Source organism: Neophocaena asiaeorientalis, unplaced genomic scaffold (assembly GCF_003031525.2).
Source record: "Neophocaena asiaeorientalis asiaeorientalis breed wild unplaced genomic scaffold, Neophocaena_asiaeorientalis_V1.1 scaffold337, whole genome shotgun sequence".
In the NCBI taxonomy this organism is placed as follows: Eukaryota; Metazoa; Chordata; class Mammalia; order Artiodactyla; family Phocoenidae; genus Neophocaena; species Neophocaena asiaeorientalis.
Window position 1 is genome coordinate 81,275 of NW_020175054.1, and position 18,204 is coordinate 99,478.

The window sequence follows — 18,204 nt, forward strand, 5'->3', positions numbered from 1 at the left end:
AATTATCTTCTACAAAGATGCTTTTCTTTCTTAACTGGTACTCCATACTTCATGCATTTTCTAAGCACCTAAAATGTGTATGGCAATAAAAGCTGGGTAAGTATCAGTTAATTTGTACAGTATAAATATAAATAAGTCATGAGTTATATTTCAGGACAGATTGCAAGGCTCCTATTAAGCCTTCCGGGTCATATGTACACTGAGCTTTTCTTTGCTTCCGTGGCATCACGTTCTTTTATTTGCTCCCTTTCTTCCACCAAATCTCTCAATGCTGGAGTTCCTCAAGGGGTCAGAACTGGGTTCTCTTCTCTTCCTGGATGAACTCATTGATCATCAATGTATGGAACACTACATGTGGATGACCAACAAATATATATCTCTAGCTGGAACCTGTTTTCTGAGCTTCAGATTCTAGCATTCAGGACACAGCTAGCCTCTAAAGCATTTGGAGGAAAAATTAGAAAAAGATGTCCCTTCCTCATAAAAAAAATTTTTATATATTATGATACAACACAAACAACTATACGTGAGGGTCTCTTCACCACCTCCCTTTATTCTCCAAAAGAGGTGATTATGTCAGGTTCAGAGTTAGGTAAGGAAGAATAATTAAGTTCCTGAGAGCAGTGCATGGATGCACAACAGAATCAACCTCCTTGGAGCTGAGAGGCAGTTGAAAGAGAGTGTAGCCACACATATGTGTATATACCATTGAATGTATGTGTACTTATTTTCCTGCATCTGTGCACAGCTGCAGAATGTGTGAAGATTTACGTTTTAGGCAGGAAGAGAGTTAACATTATTGCTCCAGAACTCTAACAGGAGATTTGGAATCTTCACACCTGGGTGTTTTTATAAAAAATGGCATATGTTTATGACGTGAACAGAGCCACCTTCTAGATAGTGCCCTTGCATACAAACTCAACTGTAAACATTCAATTGCAGGTTTAACATCTCTACATGGATGTGGAACAGAAATCTCATTTTTAACATGTCCAAAGCAGATATTTTGACCATATTCTCCAAATCTGCTTCTTCCTCAGGCTTCTCCATCTCAGTAAATGGCACCTTTATTTACCCAGTTGCTTATTCTAGAAAACTAGAACTCATTTTTTTTTCACCTCCTTCTCCCTTACTCTCCATATTCTATTACCAAGTCCAGGAAGAACTATTTCCTAAAAATAAGTTGAATGTGTCCACTTCTCTCCATCTCTGTCATCATCACTCTAATCCTAGGTGCTACCACTTCTGACACTAATTACTGCAACAGCCTTCAGCTAACTGGTATCCTCATTTCTACTTCTTGACCCTCCCTTCACCTGGGCTCCTTGCCTTTCCATCCACAAGCTATTCTCCATATAGCAGCCTGAAAAAAATTTACAAATGTAAATCAAACCACAGTTGCCTACTAGAAGAAAGTTCAAATGCCTTAATATGGTTTACACAACCCTGGATCATCTTGAACCTACCTATCTTTAACCCTATCTAGCCACAGCTCTGCTCCACCCACACTGCCTTCTTCTCACTTGTCAAATGCATCAAACTTTCCAGTTTCTGGAGCTCCTCCCATTCTGTTCCCTTCCGCCAGAACACTCTCACTCCCCACTCTCCGCCTGCCTAACTGACCTATATCCTCTAGATCTCAGCTCAAAAGTTTCTTCTTTGGAAAGGCCTTCATGGGCTCCTAAAACTAAACTGGATCCTTTTACTCTCTTAAAACTCTTCTTTATTTTCCTAACTCGTCATTTGTAATTATGTACTTATTTGTATCTATTTGTTAATATGTGTCTCTCCACTTGAACATGATCATAGGGGGCATGTTTATTTTGCACAGCGGTATAAATGTAGCACCTAGCACAGTATCTGCCAGAAACATGGTAAGAACATTAATACTTTTTTGGTTGAAGGAAAAAATGAACATAAGCTGAAAGTTTCTGTGACCTTAAAAAAAAAATAACCTGCTCATTGCAGAAAATTCAGAAAAGTAAGCAGAAAACAAACAAACCAAAAAACTCGACCATACTTTGGTTATAGATCCTTCTAAATGAATATATAGTGGGATCAAAATGTATATACTTTCAGTATCTTTTTTTCCCACCCAAATAGAGATATATTTTATTTAAATGGAATTTAAAGTCAGCATATAAAGTGAAAAAACATGCAGGGTAAAAATCATCCTTGAAGGTTGAAATTGATATCTTGTCTGCTCAATAAATCCATCAGAGTCCACTTTTTCCCCCTGGCTTGTAACAAATCACTGTGCCTGCATCTAAGCACCTGATGAAGTACCTGACTAGTGTTTAGAGACCACATTGTACTAAAAACACTTAAACTCTAGAATCATACTCAGGGAAGCAAGTTAAAAGATGCTTAAACTATAAAAGTCAAATGCTGACAATGAACTTCGAGAACTGAGGTTTCCCACCTCTCATTTCAAACTCTCTCATGATAATATGCTGATAAGAGTGTGGAGGGTACAACACACTTGTACTTTAAAGATTCATTCTCCTCTTCTCTTTTTGTTAAATACGTGTAATTGAACTTTTTTAAATGCATGTGTGACATAATGCCAACGTATGCCAAAATTACTTATCATAGTTAAAGATATTTCATCGTAATCCATTCATCTGACTTATTTATGCTATCTTAAAGTTTCTTGTTTCCTATTTTTTTTTTGGCTGCGTTGGGTCTTTGTTGCTATGTGTGGGCTTTCTCTAGTTGTGGCAAGCGGGGGCTACTCTTCCTTGTGGTGCGCGGGCTTCTCATTGCAGTGGCTTCTCTTGTTGCGGAGCATGGGCTCTAGGCTCGCGGGCTTCAGTAGTCGAGGCATGAGGGCTCAGTAGCTGTGGTGCATGGACTTAGCTACTCCATGGCATGTGGGATCTTCCTGGACCAGGGCTTGAACCCGTGTTCCTTGCAATGGCAGGCAGATTCTTAACCACTGAGCCACCACGGAAGCCCCTCTTGTTTCCTGTTCTTGTTCTATGTTATTTTGCTAATTTTATATACTCAACAATAATTTGGAAGACAGATATCTAGTTTTTAAATTCTTTTAGAGGTTTTTTTTTGGTAGCTTTTCTCCATTGTGGTAAAATATACATAAAATTTACTATTTTAAATATTTTTAAGTATACAAGTTAAGGCATTAAGTATATTCACATTGTTGTGCAATCATCACACCATCAATCTCCAGAATTAACTCATTTTCCCAAATGGAAACTCTGTACCTTTTAAACAATAACTCCCTTTTCCTCCTCCTCCAAGCCTTTTGTGACTGGCTTGTATTACTTAGCACAATGCCTTCAAAGTCCATCCACAGTGTAGCACATGTCAGAAATTCACTCCTTTTTAAGGCTGAATAATATTCTATTGTATGTATGTATCACATTGTATTGATCCATTCATCAGTTCATAGACATCTGGATTATTCTCACCCTTTGGCTATTGTTAATAATGCTGCTATGAACCTGGCTGTTCAAAATCTGTTCAAATTCCTGCTTTCAATTCTTTTGGGTATATACTTAGAAGCAGAATTGCTAGATCATATAGTAATTCTATGCTTAATTTTTTGAGGAACCACTACTGTTTTCCACAGTGGCTATATCATTTTACATTCCCATCAGCAATACACAAGAGTTCCAATTTCACCATATCCCTGCTAACCCTTGCTATTATTTCATAAAAGCCATCCTAATGGGTATGAAGTGGTATCTCTTTGTAGTTTTTATTTGCATTTCCTTCATGACTAATGATGTAAAACATCTTTTCACGTTCTTTTTGGCCATCTGTATCTTTCCTGGAGAAATGTCTCTTCAGATTCTGTACTCATTTAAAACTTAGATTGCTTTTTGCTGTTGTTGAACTGTAAGAGTTCTTCATATATTATGGATAGTCATCTCTCATCAGATACATGAATTGCAAATGTTTTTCCCAATTCTGTGAGCAACCTTTTTACTATGTTGATAGTGGTTTTTTTGGTGCACACAAGTTTTAAATTTTAATCAAGTCCAATTTATTTTTTATGAAAACTTCTTTAACCTATCTGATCACCAAGTCACGAATAAAATGACACCTCTTTAGTCAAAAAGACAAAAAATACAATTGTTTTTTCTTTTCATGCCTTTCATTCCAAAATTAACTTTTGGCATTTTTTTTCCCACCTTGTAACTAAATTTTCTATTTAGATGAGTGTTGTGTTAAACTGACTTCAAAGTTCACCACTGATCACTTTCAGCACTGCTTCATTTCTCTGTAATGAATTCTTCATTTTGATTCATCTCTTCAGCTGGGTGAGTCTTCAAGTGAATTTTTCAAGAAGGTACAGAGGTTGAATATACTTTCTAGCTGCTGTGTACTTGTGAAAATGTCTCTTCATTGTCATACTGCTTAATGAAAATGCACTGGGTCCATAAATCCTTGAATTTTCCCAATAAATACAGATTTGGTTCCATTATTTTTACATTTAGTATTTTAAATAAGCCTGATATCAGAATAAATTTTGTTCTTTTTTTTTAATTGTATATTTATGGGATTTTTTTCTTTTCTTTTTTTTTTTTGGCGGTACGCGGGCCTCTCACTGTTGTGGCCTCTCCCTTTGACGCCGTCGCGGAGCACAGGCTCCGGACGCGCAGGCCCAGCGGCCATGGCTCACAGGCCCAGCCACTCCACGGCATGTGGGATCCTCCCGGACCGGGACACGAACCCGCGTCCCCTGCATCGGCAGGCGGACCCTCAACCACTGCGCCACCAGGGAAGCCCTCCCCTGGATTTTTAAGACAATTTTCAATCTGCATACAGCGTTCTCCTTTTCAGGAGAGGGATGTTTTATTCAATTAAGTGTTTGAATATTACTTTCTTCCTCAGCTACAGATATAGTTCTTGGTTTGGTTTATTTAGCTATGTTTCTTATGTCTCTCATCATCTTTCACAGCATTTTCATTTTCTTCTTCTTTTTCCTCTGTAATTTTGCAGACTCTCAGATTTGTCCTCATCACTAATTTAACTTCCTTCATGTTAATTCCACCCTTTCTTGCCTGCAAAATGTATTTTAAATCTGTTACCAAATCTTTACAGTTTTAGGCAGTCTTTTCCTTCATATGTTCATTCCTGCCCCCCCCACTTTTTTTCAAAATGAAGACAAAACATAAAATTCACCAATTAAAGTAAGTGTACAATTCACTAGTTCTTAGTATTTTCACAACCAATATTGCTATCTAATTCCAGAACATTTCTGTCGTGCCCCCACAAAGAAATCTTGTATATGTTAGCTGTTACTCCCTATTTTCCCCTCCCCAACATCCCCTGGCATCCATTAATCTACTTTCTGTCTATATGGATTTGCTTATTCTGGACATTTCATATACATGGAATTATATAATATATGACCTTTTTTTATTGGCTTGAAATATTTCTCCCTTTAACAGTGTCAGTTTTTTGGACTTCCCTGGTGGTACAGTGGTTAAGAATCCACCTGCCAATGCAGGGGACATGGGTTCGAGCCCTCGTCTGGGAAGATCCCACATGCGGCGGAGCAACTAAGCCTGTGTGCCAAAACTACTGAGCCTGCGGTCTAGAGCCCAAGAGCCAAAACTACTGAAGCCCATGCACTTAGAGCCCGTGCTCCTCAACAAGAGAAGCCACCACAACAAGAAGCCCACGCACCACAACTAAGAGTAGCCCCTGCTCGCCACAACTAGAGAAAGCCCGTGCACAGCAACGAAGACTCAACGCAGTCAAAAATATAAATAAATTTATTTTAAAAAATAGTGTCAGGTTTTTTCATTTTAATTCTGTTAGTTTTTGTTTATGTATTTGGGACTTGCTTATACTGCATTTGTCTTTTAAGTCATATAGGAGAAAAACTGAATTACAAACAAAAATACATTTATACTGTCTTTTGTATTTACTTAGGTAGTTACCTTTAGTACCTTTTTCATGTGGATTTAAGTTACTGTCTGGTGTCCACCATTTCATCTTGAAAAAAATCTCTTTAGTATTTTCTGTGGGTCAGTTTGCTAGCAGTCTTTCAACTGTTGTTTATCTGAGAATGTCTTAATCTCTCCTTCATTTTTGAAGGGTAGTTTTGCTAGGTACAGAATACTTGGTAGGCAGGTTTTTTTCCTTAGCTCTTTGCATATGTCATTGCAATGCCTTCTGGCCTCTATGGTTTCTGATGAAAAATCAGCAATTAGTCTTATTGAAGATTCTTTGTACATGATAACTCCACTCTTGCTGCTTTAACACTGTCTTTGTCATTTGATGGTTTATGACGTATCTAGATCTCGATCTCTTTGACTGTATCATGCTTGGACTTCTTTGAGCTTTTGGGATGTGCAGATTAACAGCAGTCATCAAATTTGCGAAATTTTAGGCCATTATTTCTCCAAATACTCCTTCAGTCTCTTTTTCTGTCTCTTCATCTGGAACTCCCATTATGTATATAATAGGATGCTTGAAGGTGTCCCATAGGACTCTGAGATTCTGTTAATTTCTCTTCATTCTTTTTTCTTTCTGTTTCTCACACTGGATAATCTCAATTGGCCTATCTTCAAGTTCACTGATTCATTCTTCTGCCTGTTCAAATCTGATACTGAGCTTTCTCCAGTCAATTTTTTATTTCAGTTATTGTACTTTTCAACTACAGATCTTCTGTTTGGTTCTTTTTTGTAATTTCTCTTTATTGATATTCTCTATTTGGTAAGACACTGTTCTTATACTTATTTAGACATGATTTCATTTAGTTCTTTGAACATATTTTAAATAGCTATTTTAAAGTCTTCATTTAGTAAGTCCAATGTCTGAGATTCCTCACAGTTTCTAAATTGCTATTTTTCTTTTGTATGGACCATATATGTATATTTTATTTTGAATTTCCATATCTTGTAACTTTTTGTTGAAAACTGGACATCTTAAAAGATATAATGTGACAACCCTGGAAATCAGAGTCTACTACCTCCCTAGGGTTTCCTGCTGTTGCTTTATGCTGTTTTTTTTTTTTTTGCGGTACGCGGGCCTCTCACTGTTGCGGCCTCTCCCGCTGCGGAGCACAGGCTCCGGACGCGCAGGCTCAACAGCCATGGCTCACGGGCCCAGCCGCTCCGCGGCACGCGGGATCCTCCCGGACCGGGGCACGAACCCATGTCCCCTGCATCGGCAGGCGGACTCTCCACCACTGCGCCACCAGGGAAGCCCTATGCTGTTTTTTTAAAGTAACTTTTCTGAACAAATTCTATAGAGTCTATGGAAGCTGCCACTCAACTAGCTTAGTGGTCAGCTAACGCCTAGATGGAGATATCCTTAAACATCTAGAAACAACAAATCTCCCAGTCTTTGCTGAGGGACTATGTGCACATAGTTGTGAACGCTGAGGGCAGGGAGTTATCAATTCTGCCTTAGCCTTCCCTTTCTTTTTGCCCAGAGCCTCAAGGGCAGCCAAAGTAAAGGGTAGGCCCCTCTCAGGTCTTTCCTCAGCATGCACTCAGGCCTGTGCACACTTGTGGTCTTCTAGAGTCCTAGGAATATGTCAATGCTTTTCAAAATATCTATGGACATCTCATCCTCAGTTTTTCCGTTAAAGCTTTTGGTTAGTCTATTGTTTGTCTCAAGTGTTATCCACTGCCTCATGCATTGTGGCATTAAAACACTTGCCTGGGGACTTCCCTGGTGGTCCAGGGGGTAAGACTCCGAGCTCCCAATGCAAGGGGCCCAGGATCGATCCCTGGTCAGGGGACTAGGTCCTGCAACTAAGGAGTCTGCATGCCGCAACGAAGATCCTGAGTGGTGCAACTAAGACCCGGGACAGCCAAAATAAATAAATAAAATAAATAAATATTTAAGAAACTAAAATAAAACACTTGCCTGTAAGTGTTTTTTGACAAACACCTCACACATAGACACAGAGGCTCATACACACTGGATAGCTCTGAGTAAGGTCAAATAAAGATAAGCCTTTTGAGTGGAGTCTTCCAGAGAGCCATCAGACAGGTCAAATACTGATAATTCTTTGCGAATGAAATTTTGAAAGAGATCCAGCTCTGTTCTGCTCCCTCCAGTCCTGGGAACGCAGGCTGATATTTTTCAAGGTTATCACTGAGCTGAGTGTGGCAATGAGAAGAGGGCAAGTTAAAATGCCACAAGCTTACTATTAACAAGGTTCAGCCATTTTTCTTGAATAAATGCTTACTACAAAAGCTACAAGCCTTTGGTTAATTTCCAGAGTTTTGGAAAAGTTTTCCATAAAGTTTTGCCAAAATTCTGTTGCTTTTATCACAGGGCAAAATTTTGGAGGTGTTTACTCCACCCTTTTTTTCTGCTATTAACTCTTCACTTTGTTTTAAAAATCCCAGCCAGTTCTCTCCCCATGGCTTTTTGCTCCTATTGACAGTAAGTATTAGTACATAAAGTATTTAAATGTCTTTAAATGAATATAAAAATAACATCTATATTATATATTGGTATGAGGTATAAAATGGCTTAAGAAAAAAAGACATAGTACCTAACTTCACAGAACTTACTGTCAGATATAAATGAAATCCTGTTACTACTTAAGAGTGTTACCTGGGGCTTCCCTGGTGGCGCAGTGGTTGAGAGTCCACCTGCCGATGCAAGGAACATGGGTTCGTGCCCTGGTCTGGGAAGATCCCACATGCCACAGAGCGGCTGGGCCCGTGAGCCATGGCCGCTGAGCCTGCGCGTCCGGAGCCTGTGCTCCGCAACGGGAGAGGCCACAACAGTGAGAGGCCCGCATACCACACACACAAAAAAAAGTGTTACTTGACCTAATGAGTAAATCTCTAACATCTATTGTACCTATATTCACAGAACTTACATATAAATGAAATCCTGTTACTACTTAAGAGTGTTACTTGACCTAATGAGTAAATCTCTAACATCTATCTCTTTCTTTGCGAGGTTACCTTTGCCTTGTTTTTTTGTTTTTGTTTTGTTTTTAGTTTATGTATTTTTATTTTTGGCTGTGTAGGGTCTTCGGTGCTGTGCACGGGCTTTCTCTAGTTGCGGCGAGTGGGGGCTATTCTTTGTTGCAGTGCGCGGGCTTCTCTTGTTGTGAAGCATGGGCTCTAGGCGTGCGGGCTTCAGTAGTTGTGGCACACGGCTCTGTAGTTGTGGTTCGCAGGCTCTAAAGCGCAGGCTCAGTAGTTGTGGCGCACGGGCTTAGTTGCTCTGTGGCATGTGGGAACTTCCCAGATCAGGGCTGGAACCCGTGTCCTCTGCATTGTCAGGCGGATTCTTAACCATTGTACCACCAGGGAAGTCCCTTTGTTTTTGTTTTTAAAAGAATTTTATGAGTTCAATTGTTTACTCATTCTCAACTGAAGAGAAATTATTTGGTCCAAATATCTGCAATGGTTTATGACTTGCCCTTGGCCCCAAACTCTAGTTGGATCTTTCTAATATCTATAGAATCACAACATACTAATACACAATATCTATCAGAACAATTCCTAGGCTTTCATCTAGAGCAGCTCTACTGGTCTAAGAAACTATTATTTTCAACTGTCAACTCCCTCACTCTCAGAATAGTTGCAGAACATGATAAATGACAACCTCAAGTGTATATACCTAACAGATCTCTTCTTGTCTAATTGATGCATTCAGTACTTTATTTACAGGGACAGTATATCTCAGGATACAAGGTACCATCCCTGAGTCATTTTCTCTTCCCACTACTGTCCAATTTTTCTCAAAGTTAATGTCTCCAAAGGGAAGAGTTAGGATGTAAATGAATAGAAGTACACAGGAGGCCTCAAAAAATATTGGAACACCTGATTAGACTTCTATTGTTATATTCTGTCTTCTGAACTAGGCGGCTGAAAGTGAGACTGAGATAAAAGATTTTCCTACCTACAATCAATTAAGTAAGCTTGTTTTATTTCTGGTAGCCATTAAGTGTGTTTTTAAAATCATAGCCATGCAGGTAGTGAAAATTTCTTCCAATTCCTGGTTATAGGCTTAATAATCAATCCTAACATATGAGCATTTTGTGGTTCTTTTTTTCAGTGGCATCACAGTGGGAAATCAGGAGCAATTTTACCAGGGGCTTTAACTCAGTTACTATCAGATACTAGTTGGGTTCTCTTGAAATTAACAGAAAATCTGCGTAAGACCAGGGACAACTACTTTCTTTTTAACTTCTACACCTATAAAGATGTCTTATGACAAATCATGAACAATTTATGTCTAAACTGAACCGAGTCAACTCCTGTGGACCGATCAATATGTTATCCCAACAATCAAAACCCCACACCATACCAACTCAGTATCCTTATCTTATAATTTTCCACAGAAAATATTTATTCAGTTCCTCCACGGGATGCTATTCATTTTCTAAATCTGCAGTTCTATTGTGGTGATCTCACAGGGATGCTGTGGGATATTTTAAAATTCTAGGGAAACAGTGATATTTAATATCTGGTGTACAGGACAAAAACTAATAGCTAAAGATAGTTTAAAGTTCCAACATTAGATACTGCTACATTCCTTTCAATGCTGCTGTCTGTATCTCTGCAGAGTTGGATTCTTGACAGTTTCTGTAACAAAAGCAATAAATGGGGGTAGTTGTGTCCAATTTCATCTCAAGGTTTGAGAAACTGTGCCCTAATAGCCACACATATCTCATTAGCAAGTAATTATGCATATTTATGAACAAAGTAAAATGTTTTCTTTCAAACACAAAACCAAAAATATTTTTGTTTATTAAGTTGTAAGATCAAAATGATAAGTATTTTTATGTTCTAATAACATAATAGCTTAGTATCTGAAAAAATACTTCATGTATTTATATGCTGCTGATGATTTATATCCCCATGATGATGAGAAATCACCCAAACACTAAGGTGACTGTGAACAGAGAAAACTTGGAAACCTTTGTCCTAGATGGAGTCCACTAACCCAAACAAGTAACTGTTCATACAATTTTCTTCAAATATTTATCAAATGTTTGAGTGTACACAATACATCTGACCAAATAACTCACCTATCTGAACCAGAGACTGAGTCATGAAAAACTCCATGTTTCACTTAAAGATTAAATAGCACTGAGCTTTCATATGTCATCCAGAATTAAACAGCCAATCCACAAATAAAATTTCAAAAAATAAAATTTTGAATAATTTCTGCACAATACCTGAGTGTGAGCTCTCAATGGTGGTGTCTGACTTGGAATCCAGAGATGAAGGAATCTGTCTTAATTGGGGAACATAGTACATCTTCGTACTACCAGAAGGCTTATATGGCAACAGTAAAGGCTGGCCTAAGGAGATAAAGATCAGAATAATTAATAAGAAAACATTTATTAATTAACTGAACAAATATTAAGTACCTTTAATGTGCCAAGCAGTGGTCAAGATTCTTGGAATATATCAGTAAACTAGCATTCTAGAAGAGGGAGATATACAGTAAACAATTAGCATACTAAATAAGTAAATAATCTAGTATTTTTATAAATTATTAGTGACATAAAAAATTAGAAAATACGGGGCTTCCCTGGTGGGGCAATGGTTGAGAATCTGTCTGCCAAAGCAGGGGACACGGGTTCGAGCCCTGGTCTGGGAGTATCCCACATGCTGTGGAGCAACTAGGCCTGTGAGCCACAACTACTGAGCCTGCGCGTCTGGAGCCTATGCTCCACAACAAGAGAGGCCGCGATAGTGAGAGGCCCGCACACTGCGATGAAGAGTGGCCCCCGCTTGCTATAACTAGAGAAAGCCCTCGCACAGAAATGAAGACCCAACACAGCAAAAATAAATTAATTAATTAATGAACTCCTACCCCCAACATCTTCTTTAAAAAAAATTAGAAAATACTGGGACTTCCCTGGTGGCGTAGTGGGTTAAGAATCTGCCTGCCAATGCAGGGGACATGGATTTGATACCTGGTCTGGGAAGATCTCACATGCCGTGGAGCAAGTAAGCCCGTGCGCCACAACTACCAAGCCCGTGTGCCACAACTACTGAAGCCCGCCCGCCCTAGAGCCCGAGCGCCACAACTACTGAGCTCATGTGCCACAACTACTGAAGCCCACGTGCTCTAGGGCCCTCGTGCTATGAGTATTGAGCCCTCATGCTGCAACTACTGAAACCTGCGCGCCTAGAGCCCATGCTCCGCAACTGGAGAAGCCACCACAATAAGAAGCCTGTGCACCACAACGAAGAGTAGCCCCCACTCGCCACAGCTAGAGAAAGCCCATGTGCAGCAATAAAGACCCAAAACAGCCACCCCCCCCAAAAAAAATTAGAAAATGCTGAGGAAGATTAGAAGTATTTGGGAAATTGCAGCAGGATGCAGTTTAAATAGAGTGGTAAGGGCAGGATCCATTGAGAAGATGACTTCTTAGCAATCTATTCCATATTTAGATGGCTCTAACTAAGAAACACTTTATCTTATATTGAACCCAAACCTGGTCACTGTTAACCGCTACTACTGATCTTTGGAGGTTCTCCCTCCAGAGTCATAGAAAGTAAATCTAATTCTCTTCTATGTGGCAGATTTTCAAAATAAGTTTTCCATTATAAAAGTATAAATTCTCAATATTAAAAAAATACACAGAAATAAAAAAGACAAAGTCTTACCACTCAAAGATAACTATTATTAATATTTTAATGTATTTCTACAGGTCTTTCCTCTATATTTCTTATTTGTTTACATAGTTGTGTATAGTATGTATAATTTGGAATTCAATTTTTCTACTTTACATTTATAAAGTTTCTTTTTCTTAAATACTAACTGGTAAAATTCTTTCTAAAATGTCTGTGACATGGTAGTAATTTGATTATTATAGAAGATGAAATCTTTTTCTTATTTTTTTTTTGCTTCATTGGGTCTTCATTGCTGCACACGGACTTTCTCTAGTTGCGGAGAGGGGGGATACTCTTCGTTGTGGTGCACGAGCTTCTCACTCTTCTCACTGCAGTGGCTTCTCTTGTTGTGAAGCACAGGCTCTAGGCACGCAGGCTTCAGCAGTTGTGGAGCATGGGCTCAGTAGTTGTGGCTTGCAGGCTCTAGAGCACAGGCTCAGTAGTTGTGGCACACGGGCTTAGTTGCTCTGCAGCATGTGGGATTTTCCCGGACCAGGGCTCAAACCCGTGTCCCCTGCACTGGCAGGCGGACACCTTCTCAACCACCGCGCCACCAGGCAAATGCAGCACACAGGCTCAGTAGTTGTGGCACACGGACTTTTAGTTGCTCCAGGGCATGTGGGATCTTTCTGGACCAGCGACTGAACCCATGTCCTCTGCATTGGCACCCGGATTCTTAACTGCCGTGCCACCAGGGAAGTCCCTGAAATCTTTTTCTATATACTCGTTTTTCTTTCATGATGTGGTAGAAACTCTCTCTCTGTAACAGCATTTTGATATTTAGCTGGGTACATACTGCTCATGCGTACACTGTATTTCCCAATCTCCCTTGCAGACATGTATGGACATATGACTAAGTCTGGGCCCATAGGTCAAGGGTGAGAATAATGTCTGCAACTTCCAGGCATCCCATTAAAACACTCCACTGGCTTCTCCTAAACTTTATCCTCCCCATTACTCTTCTTTTCCAGTATTTTCTTTATTATTCTTCCTGAAAAAATTTAAGATCAATTAAACAAGTTCAAAAGAACAATTCCATTAGAATTTTTAGTAGAATTACGTTAGAGTTTAAATTCATTTGGGAATGACATCTTTACAATATTCAATTTTCCCATTCAGAAATATCCCATCCCTTCTTTTAGTCTACTGTCCTTTTCTATGCCTACACAAAGGATTAGTATTTCCATCACATGAGTCCTATAAAATTCTTGTTTAGGTTACTCCTGATTATTTATGGGGTTGTACTGCTCATTCAAATAAAATTTTGTAGATAGCTACCACTTCTCCTGATTAAACACAACAGCTTCTTCAGTTTATCCTTATAGACCATGGTCTTCTCTTGCATCCTGTAATTACCTCTAAGAGATGGACTCCTAGTTGCCCATGTCTAGTTTATAAAAATCAAAATACTCTAGACAGAGTCTGATAGTCCCAGAGTAGAATGAGATCTCCTTCATTCTGGACACAATAACAACTTTTACATATTTAGAATTGTGTTACCATCCTTGACCACTCCATCATTCTGATGATTTGACACGGAATCCATATTATTAGTACCCTGCTTCCAACCAAGGAACTGACTTCATAGTGAAGGAAATGAGACAAAAGGCTGATGCCTGAAAGGAGTCACTGTTCTCATCACAAGCCTGATCACCCACAACTATGGTAAACTCAAAAAAAAAAGTGAGTGAACAATTTACTGATAACTGATATGGCACAAGCTGGGAGGCATAACTTTCTGAGGTTGGAATGCTAGCTTACAGAATATGGCATGTGCTCAGAACCATATATGGTACTTGCCTATCCCACAGACAGAATGCATGTATTTAGGAACAAAAGGCAGAAGCCTTTAAAATCTTTTGCTTTCTATCTCTATGACTCTGCTTTGTTTGATGGAAGATCTTAGAAATAAGGGAGGGGCACTTCTACCAGGAGACAGGAGCCATCTAGTCACTTTACATTCTTTATGTCACTGAAACAATACAGGGAATAGGATGTCATAGTGTTGACTAAAACTACAATTGACCTTAACTATCAGGAAGAAATAAGGTTACCTTAAAAAAAGAAAGTCAATAGGAGTATGGCTTACACCTAGGGGACTACTTTACCAAGCCTGGTCATCGAAATTAACAAAAAATTACGTTAAACCTATGCAGGGCTAGCAAAGTCTTAGACTACTTAGGAATACTTGTACCAACCTATCAGGAAAAACCCCAGCCAATGAGAACCTGGCTGAATTCAAGGAGAATGAAGAAATGTATAGAGGAGCGAAGAATTTAAATAACAGAAAAAAATAGGCTGTAGCCTCTACTTCTACTTGGACATTGCTGTAGTCATTATTGTTAGAATATTGATTTATTAGCTTTCTTCCTCCACCAGTGTATATAAAGCTTGGTAGTGATGGTTAAATTTACCATTTAGTTCAAAGTTTGCAGAAAATGGGGCTTCCCTGGTGGCGCAGTGGTTGAGAGTCCGCCTGCCGATGCAGGGGACACGGGTTGGTGCCCTGGTCCGGGAAGATCCCACATGCTGCGGAGCGGCTGGGCCCGTGAGCCATGGCCGCTGGGCCTGCGCATCCGGAGCCTGTGCTCCGCAACGGGAGAGGCCACAACAGTGAGAGGCCCACGTACCACAAAAAAAAAAAAAAAAAAAGTTTGCAGAAAATGGACACTGACAATTGGGCAGAATTACAATGGACCCAGAGCAAGAATGGTTACCATGTGGAGATGGAGAATTCAGAGACAAGATAAGTGGCTTTTTGAAATTCTCAACGACTTTATGTTTGGATGCAGAAGTCTTAAAGTTACTTTGGACTGCCTATCTCTGGGGGAAGAAGCGACTATTCAGCAAATAATGGTTGTTCCTGGGAGAGAAAGAAAGGACTGGAGAAGGGTAAAGAAGAAAGTCCAACCATAAAATTTATTTCTTCAAAAAACTTGAAAATGGAACTAAATATAATACTCTTAATTTGTTAATTCAGAGCAGTGGACACATAGTCATAAATTCAACATACTACTCTGTATACTTTTAAAATATTTTTAAAAATTTTACTTCTGAATCCACAGAGTTAAAAATAATATTTTATTAGTAAACCAAATAATATTTATCTTTTAAAGGAGTCCTTTCTACCAAGTACCTGTATGTAAAGGTAAAAACATGAACTGTGGCCTCTATATAGACTGATCCGTTTGATGTCAGAATAGGTATAAAATACACTTTCACAGTTGGATTTCCTCTCCTGTGCTCTGCCACCAACATGAAAACAACATAGCCTAGAGTAGCCTGGGTTTCAGTACAAGCATGTGGAATAGACCCAAACCATTTTTGCATCCTGATGCCAAACTCCAACTGACTTATAAGCCCATGAGTGAAGAAAGCAAATGTCTGTTGCTACAAAGCACTGAGATTTTCGAGGTTCTTATACAGTATCACGGTGGCAACAGGTAACTGACACATTAAAGGTGTTCTGTGTGATATTTATTATACTATACATTTGGGGGGCAAAATTTTACTTCACAATAAAAATGTATAAGAAATATAACCATCTCGAGTTTCCCTGATAGTGCAGTGGTTAAGAATCTGCCTGCCAATGCAGGGGACATGGGTTCCAGCCCTGGTCCGGGAAGATCCTACATGCCGCGGAGCAACTAAGCCCATGTGCCATGACTACTGAGCCTGTGCTCTAGCGCCCACGAGCCACAAGTACTGAGCCCATGCGCCACAACTACTGAAGCTCACGTGCCTAGAGCCCGTGCTCCGCCACAAGAGAAGCCACTACAATGAGAAGCCCGTGCACCGCAATGAAGAGTAGTCCCCGCTTGCCACAACTAGAGAAAGGCTGTGCGCAGCAATGAAGACCCAACACAGCAAAAAATAAAATAAATAAAATTTTTTAAAAAAAGAAATATAACCATTTCAACATATAAATATATTTATTCAAATTAAATTCAGTACAATTTAAATGTGGAACTAAGCAATTTTCTTTATACATTTAGGCATATTCCATTTATACCTACAGACAAACTTTTTGCGTAAGTAGGAAAACTTAAAATATATTTTGAATAGATTTGTACAAACTACTGAATACTTTAAAATTAGTAATTTAAAGTTCCCACCCTCATTTGGAGGTAGAATGGGAACTTAACTTTCTAGTTACTGGTCTGAAAAAGAAAATAACTTGCTATAATTTTGAACATTATATAGTATAAGGACTATAAAAATATCACTGTCATGAAAGCATATGAACACTCTAAATGTAGAGCTTATGGTAGAGATTGCTAGCTGTTCACCAAAACTCATTTCTTCTTCATCCTGGAAAGCACAGCTAAACTATTCCTAGTCAGTGGAAAGTGATGTGGGCCACACCTAGGCCTAGCCCATAAAAGCCTCCCAACATGTGCTCCTCCATGCTTTTCGTCCCTTCCTGTTGACTATGATGATGAATCCAAGGTTCCATGTTTTAAAGAAAGCAGGGTCACAGTCAACCTGGGTCCCTGGTCAACGTTTCTTGAAAAAGAAATAGACTGGTATTGTGTTTGCTATCTGTTCATTTTATCATGCAAAACAATAGTAAAAAAACAATGCCAAATAATTATCTACCTCCCTAAAATTGAACCTCTATAGTTTTTATGTTTTCATGAACTACTTGCATTCTTATGACAAGTATTATGAGTTGAAAATACATCAACCACAGTAGCATGAGTTTCACATAGGTTAACTTCACTAGAAATTGAAGTAAAAACATAATAAATTATATTCTCTTCATAGCTATGCAAATAAAAGATGATATAATCATGTACAACCTAATGCTTAAAATTAAAATTAGGTTTCCTAACTAGAAAGACCCAATCAAGAAATTTCTTAGTTAATTACACAAAAGTTGGTAATATGACCTAAAATTCTCTTACCATCTGTGCCATGAGGAACAGTAATCTGTTGGACTAAAGACGATGAAGCAAACTTGACAGGAACTTTGCCCAACTTCCGTGTACTGAGCTCTGGAATATCATGTCCACGATCTTCAGCATTAACAAAAATCTCAGATGAAAACATGGCTTTTCTTGGACTTTCTGTTGTTATCTGAGTGACTGCATCAGATGATAATTTTCCAGAGAAGGGAGAAAACGGGGTCTTAGTCTCCTTTGGTGATCTGAACAAAAAAGAGAAAGCACACAGCAGGTCATATCCTTGGCTTATCAGATACTGTAATTTCTTTCCAAATGTGGCTTCAATATTTTTTGGAGACATCCAACTCAAATGGTTAAGTTATTTCTGCAGTACCCTTTGCTTTTTTTACATACTTATTACAGTGTGATCATGCATAAGTTTACTTTTACTTATTTTAAAATCTACTTTTATTTTGGATTTAGAATGCTATTATATAAGGAAAGGGTACTTTTCAGTTGAAGTGAAAAGATATCCATTAAAAAATAATTACTGGAAGTCCACTATAAATTAGGGGACTATGCTAAACGCATAGAGTGTACAAAAATAAAAAAGAAACAAAGCCTTTCCTCAAAAAGTTTATATGTCAGTGGGGGAACCAGAGGTTTTTAAGGTTGTAACTATGTATATAGATTATAAAGAATCCATATTAAAACATAATGGAGTAAAT

The 18,204-nt window shown here is 38.8% G+C and overlaps 1 protein-coding gene across 1 annotated transcript in view; it reads right to left on the minus strand.

The window, feature by feature from the left end:
* Window positions 1–18,204, minus strand: part of ALMS1 (ALMS1 centrosome and basal body associated protein) — a 217,548-nt gene that overhangs the window by 71,767 nt on the left and 127,577 nt on the right. The window contains exons 12-13 of the mRNA XM_024763994.1: window positions 17,498–17,739; window positions 11,141–11,266 (exon numbers count right to left, since the gene is read on the minus strand). Of these exons, the coding sequence (XP_024619762.1) occupies window positions 11,141–11,266; window positions 17,498–17,739 (368 nt within the window). The remainder of the gene's footprint in view (window positions 1–11,140; window positions 11,267–17,497; window positions 17,740–18,204) is intronic.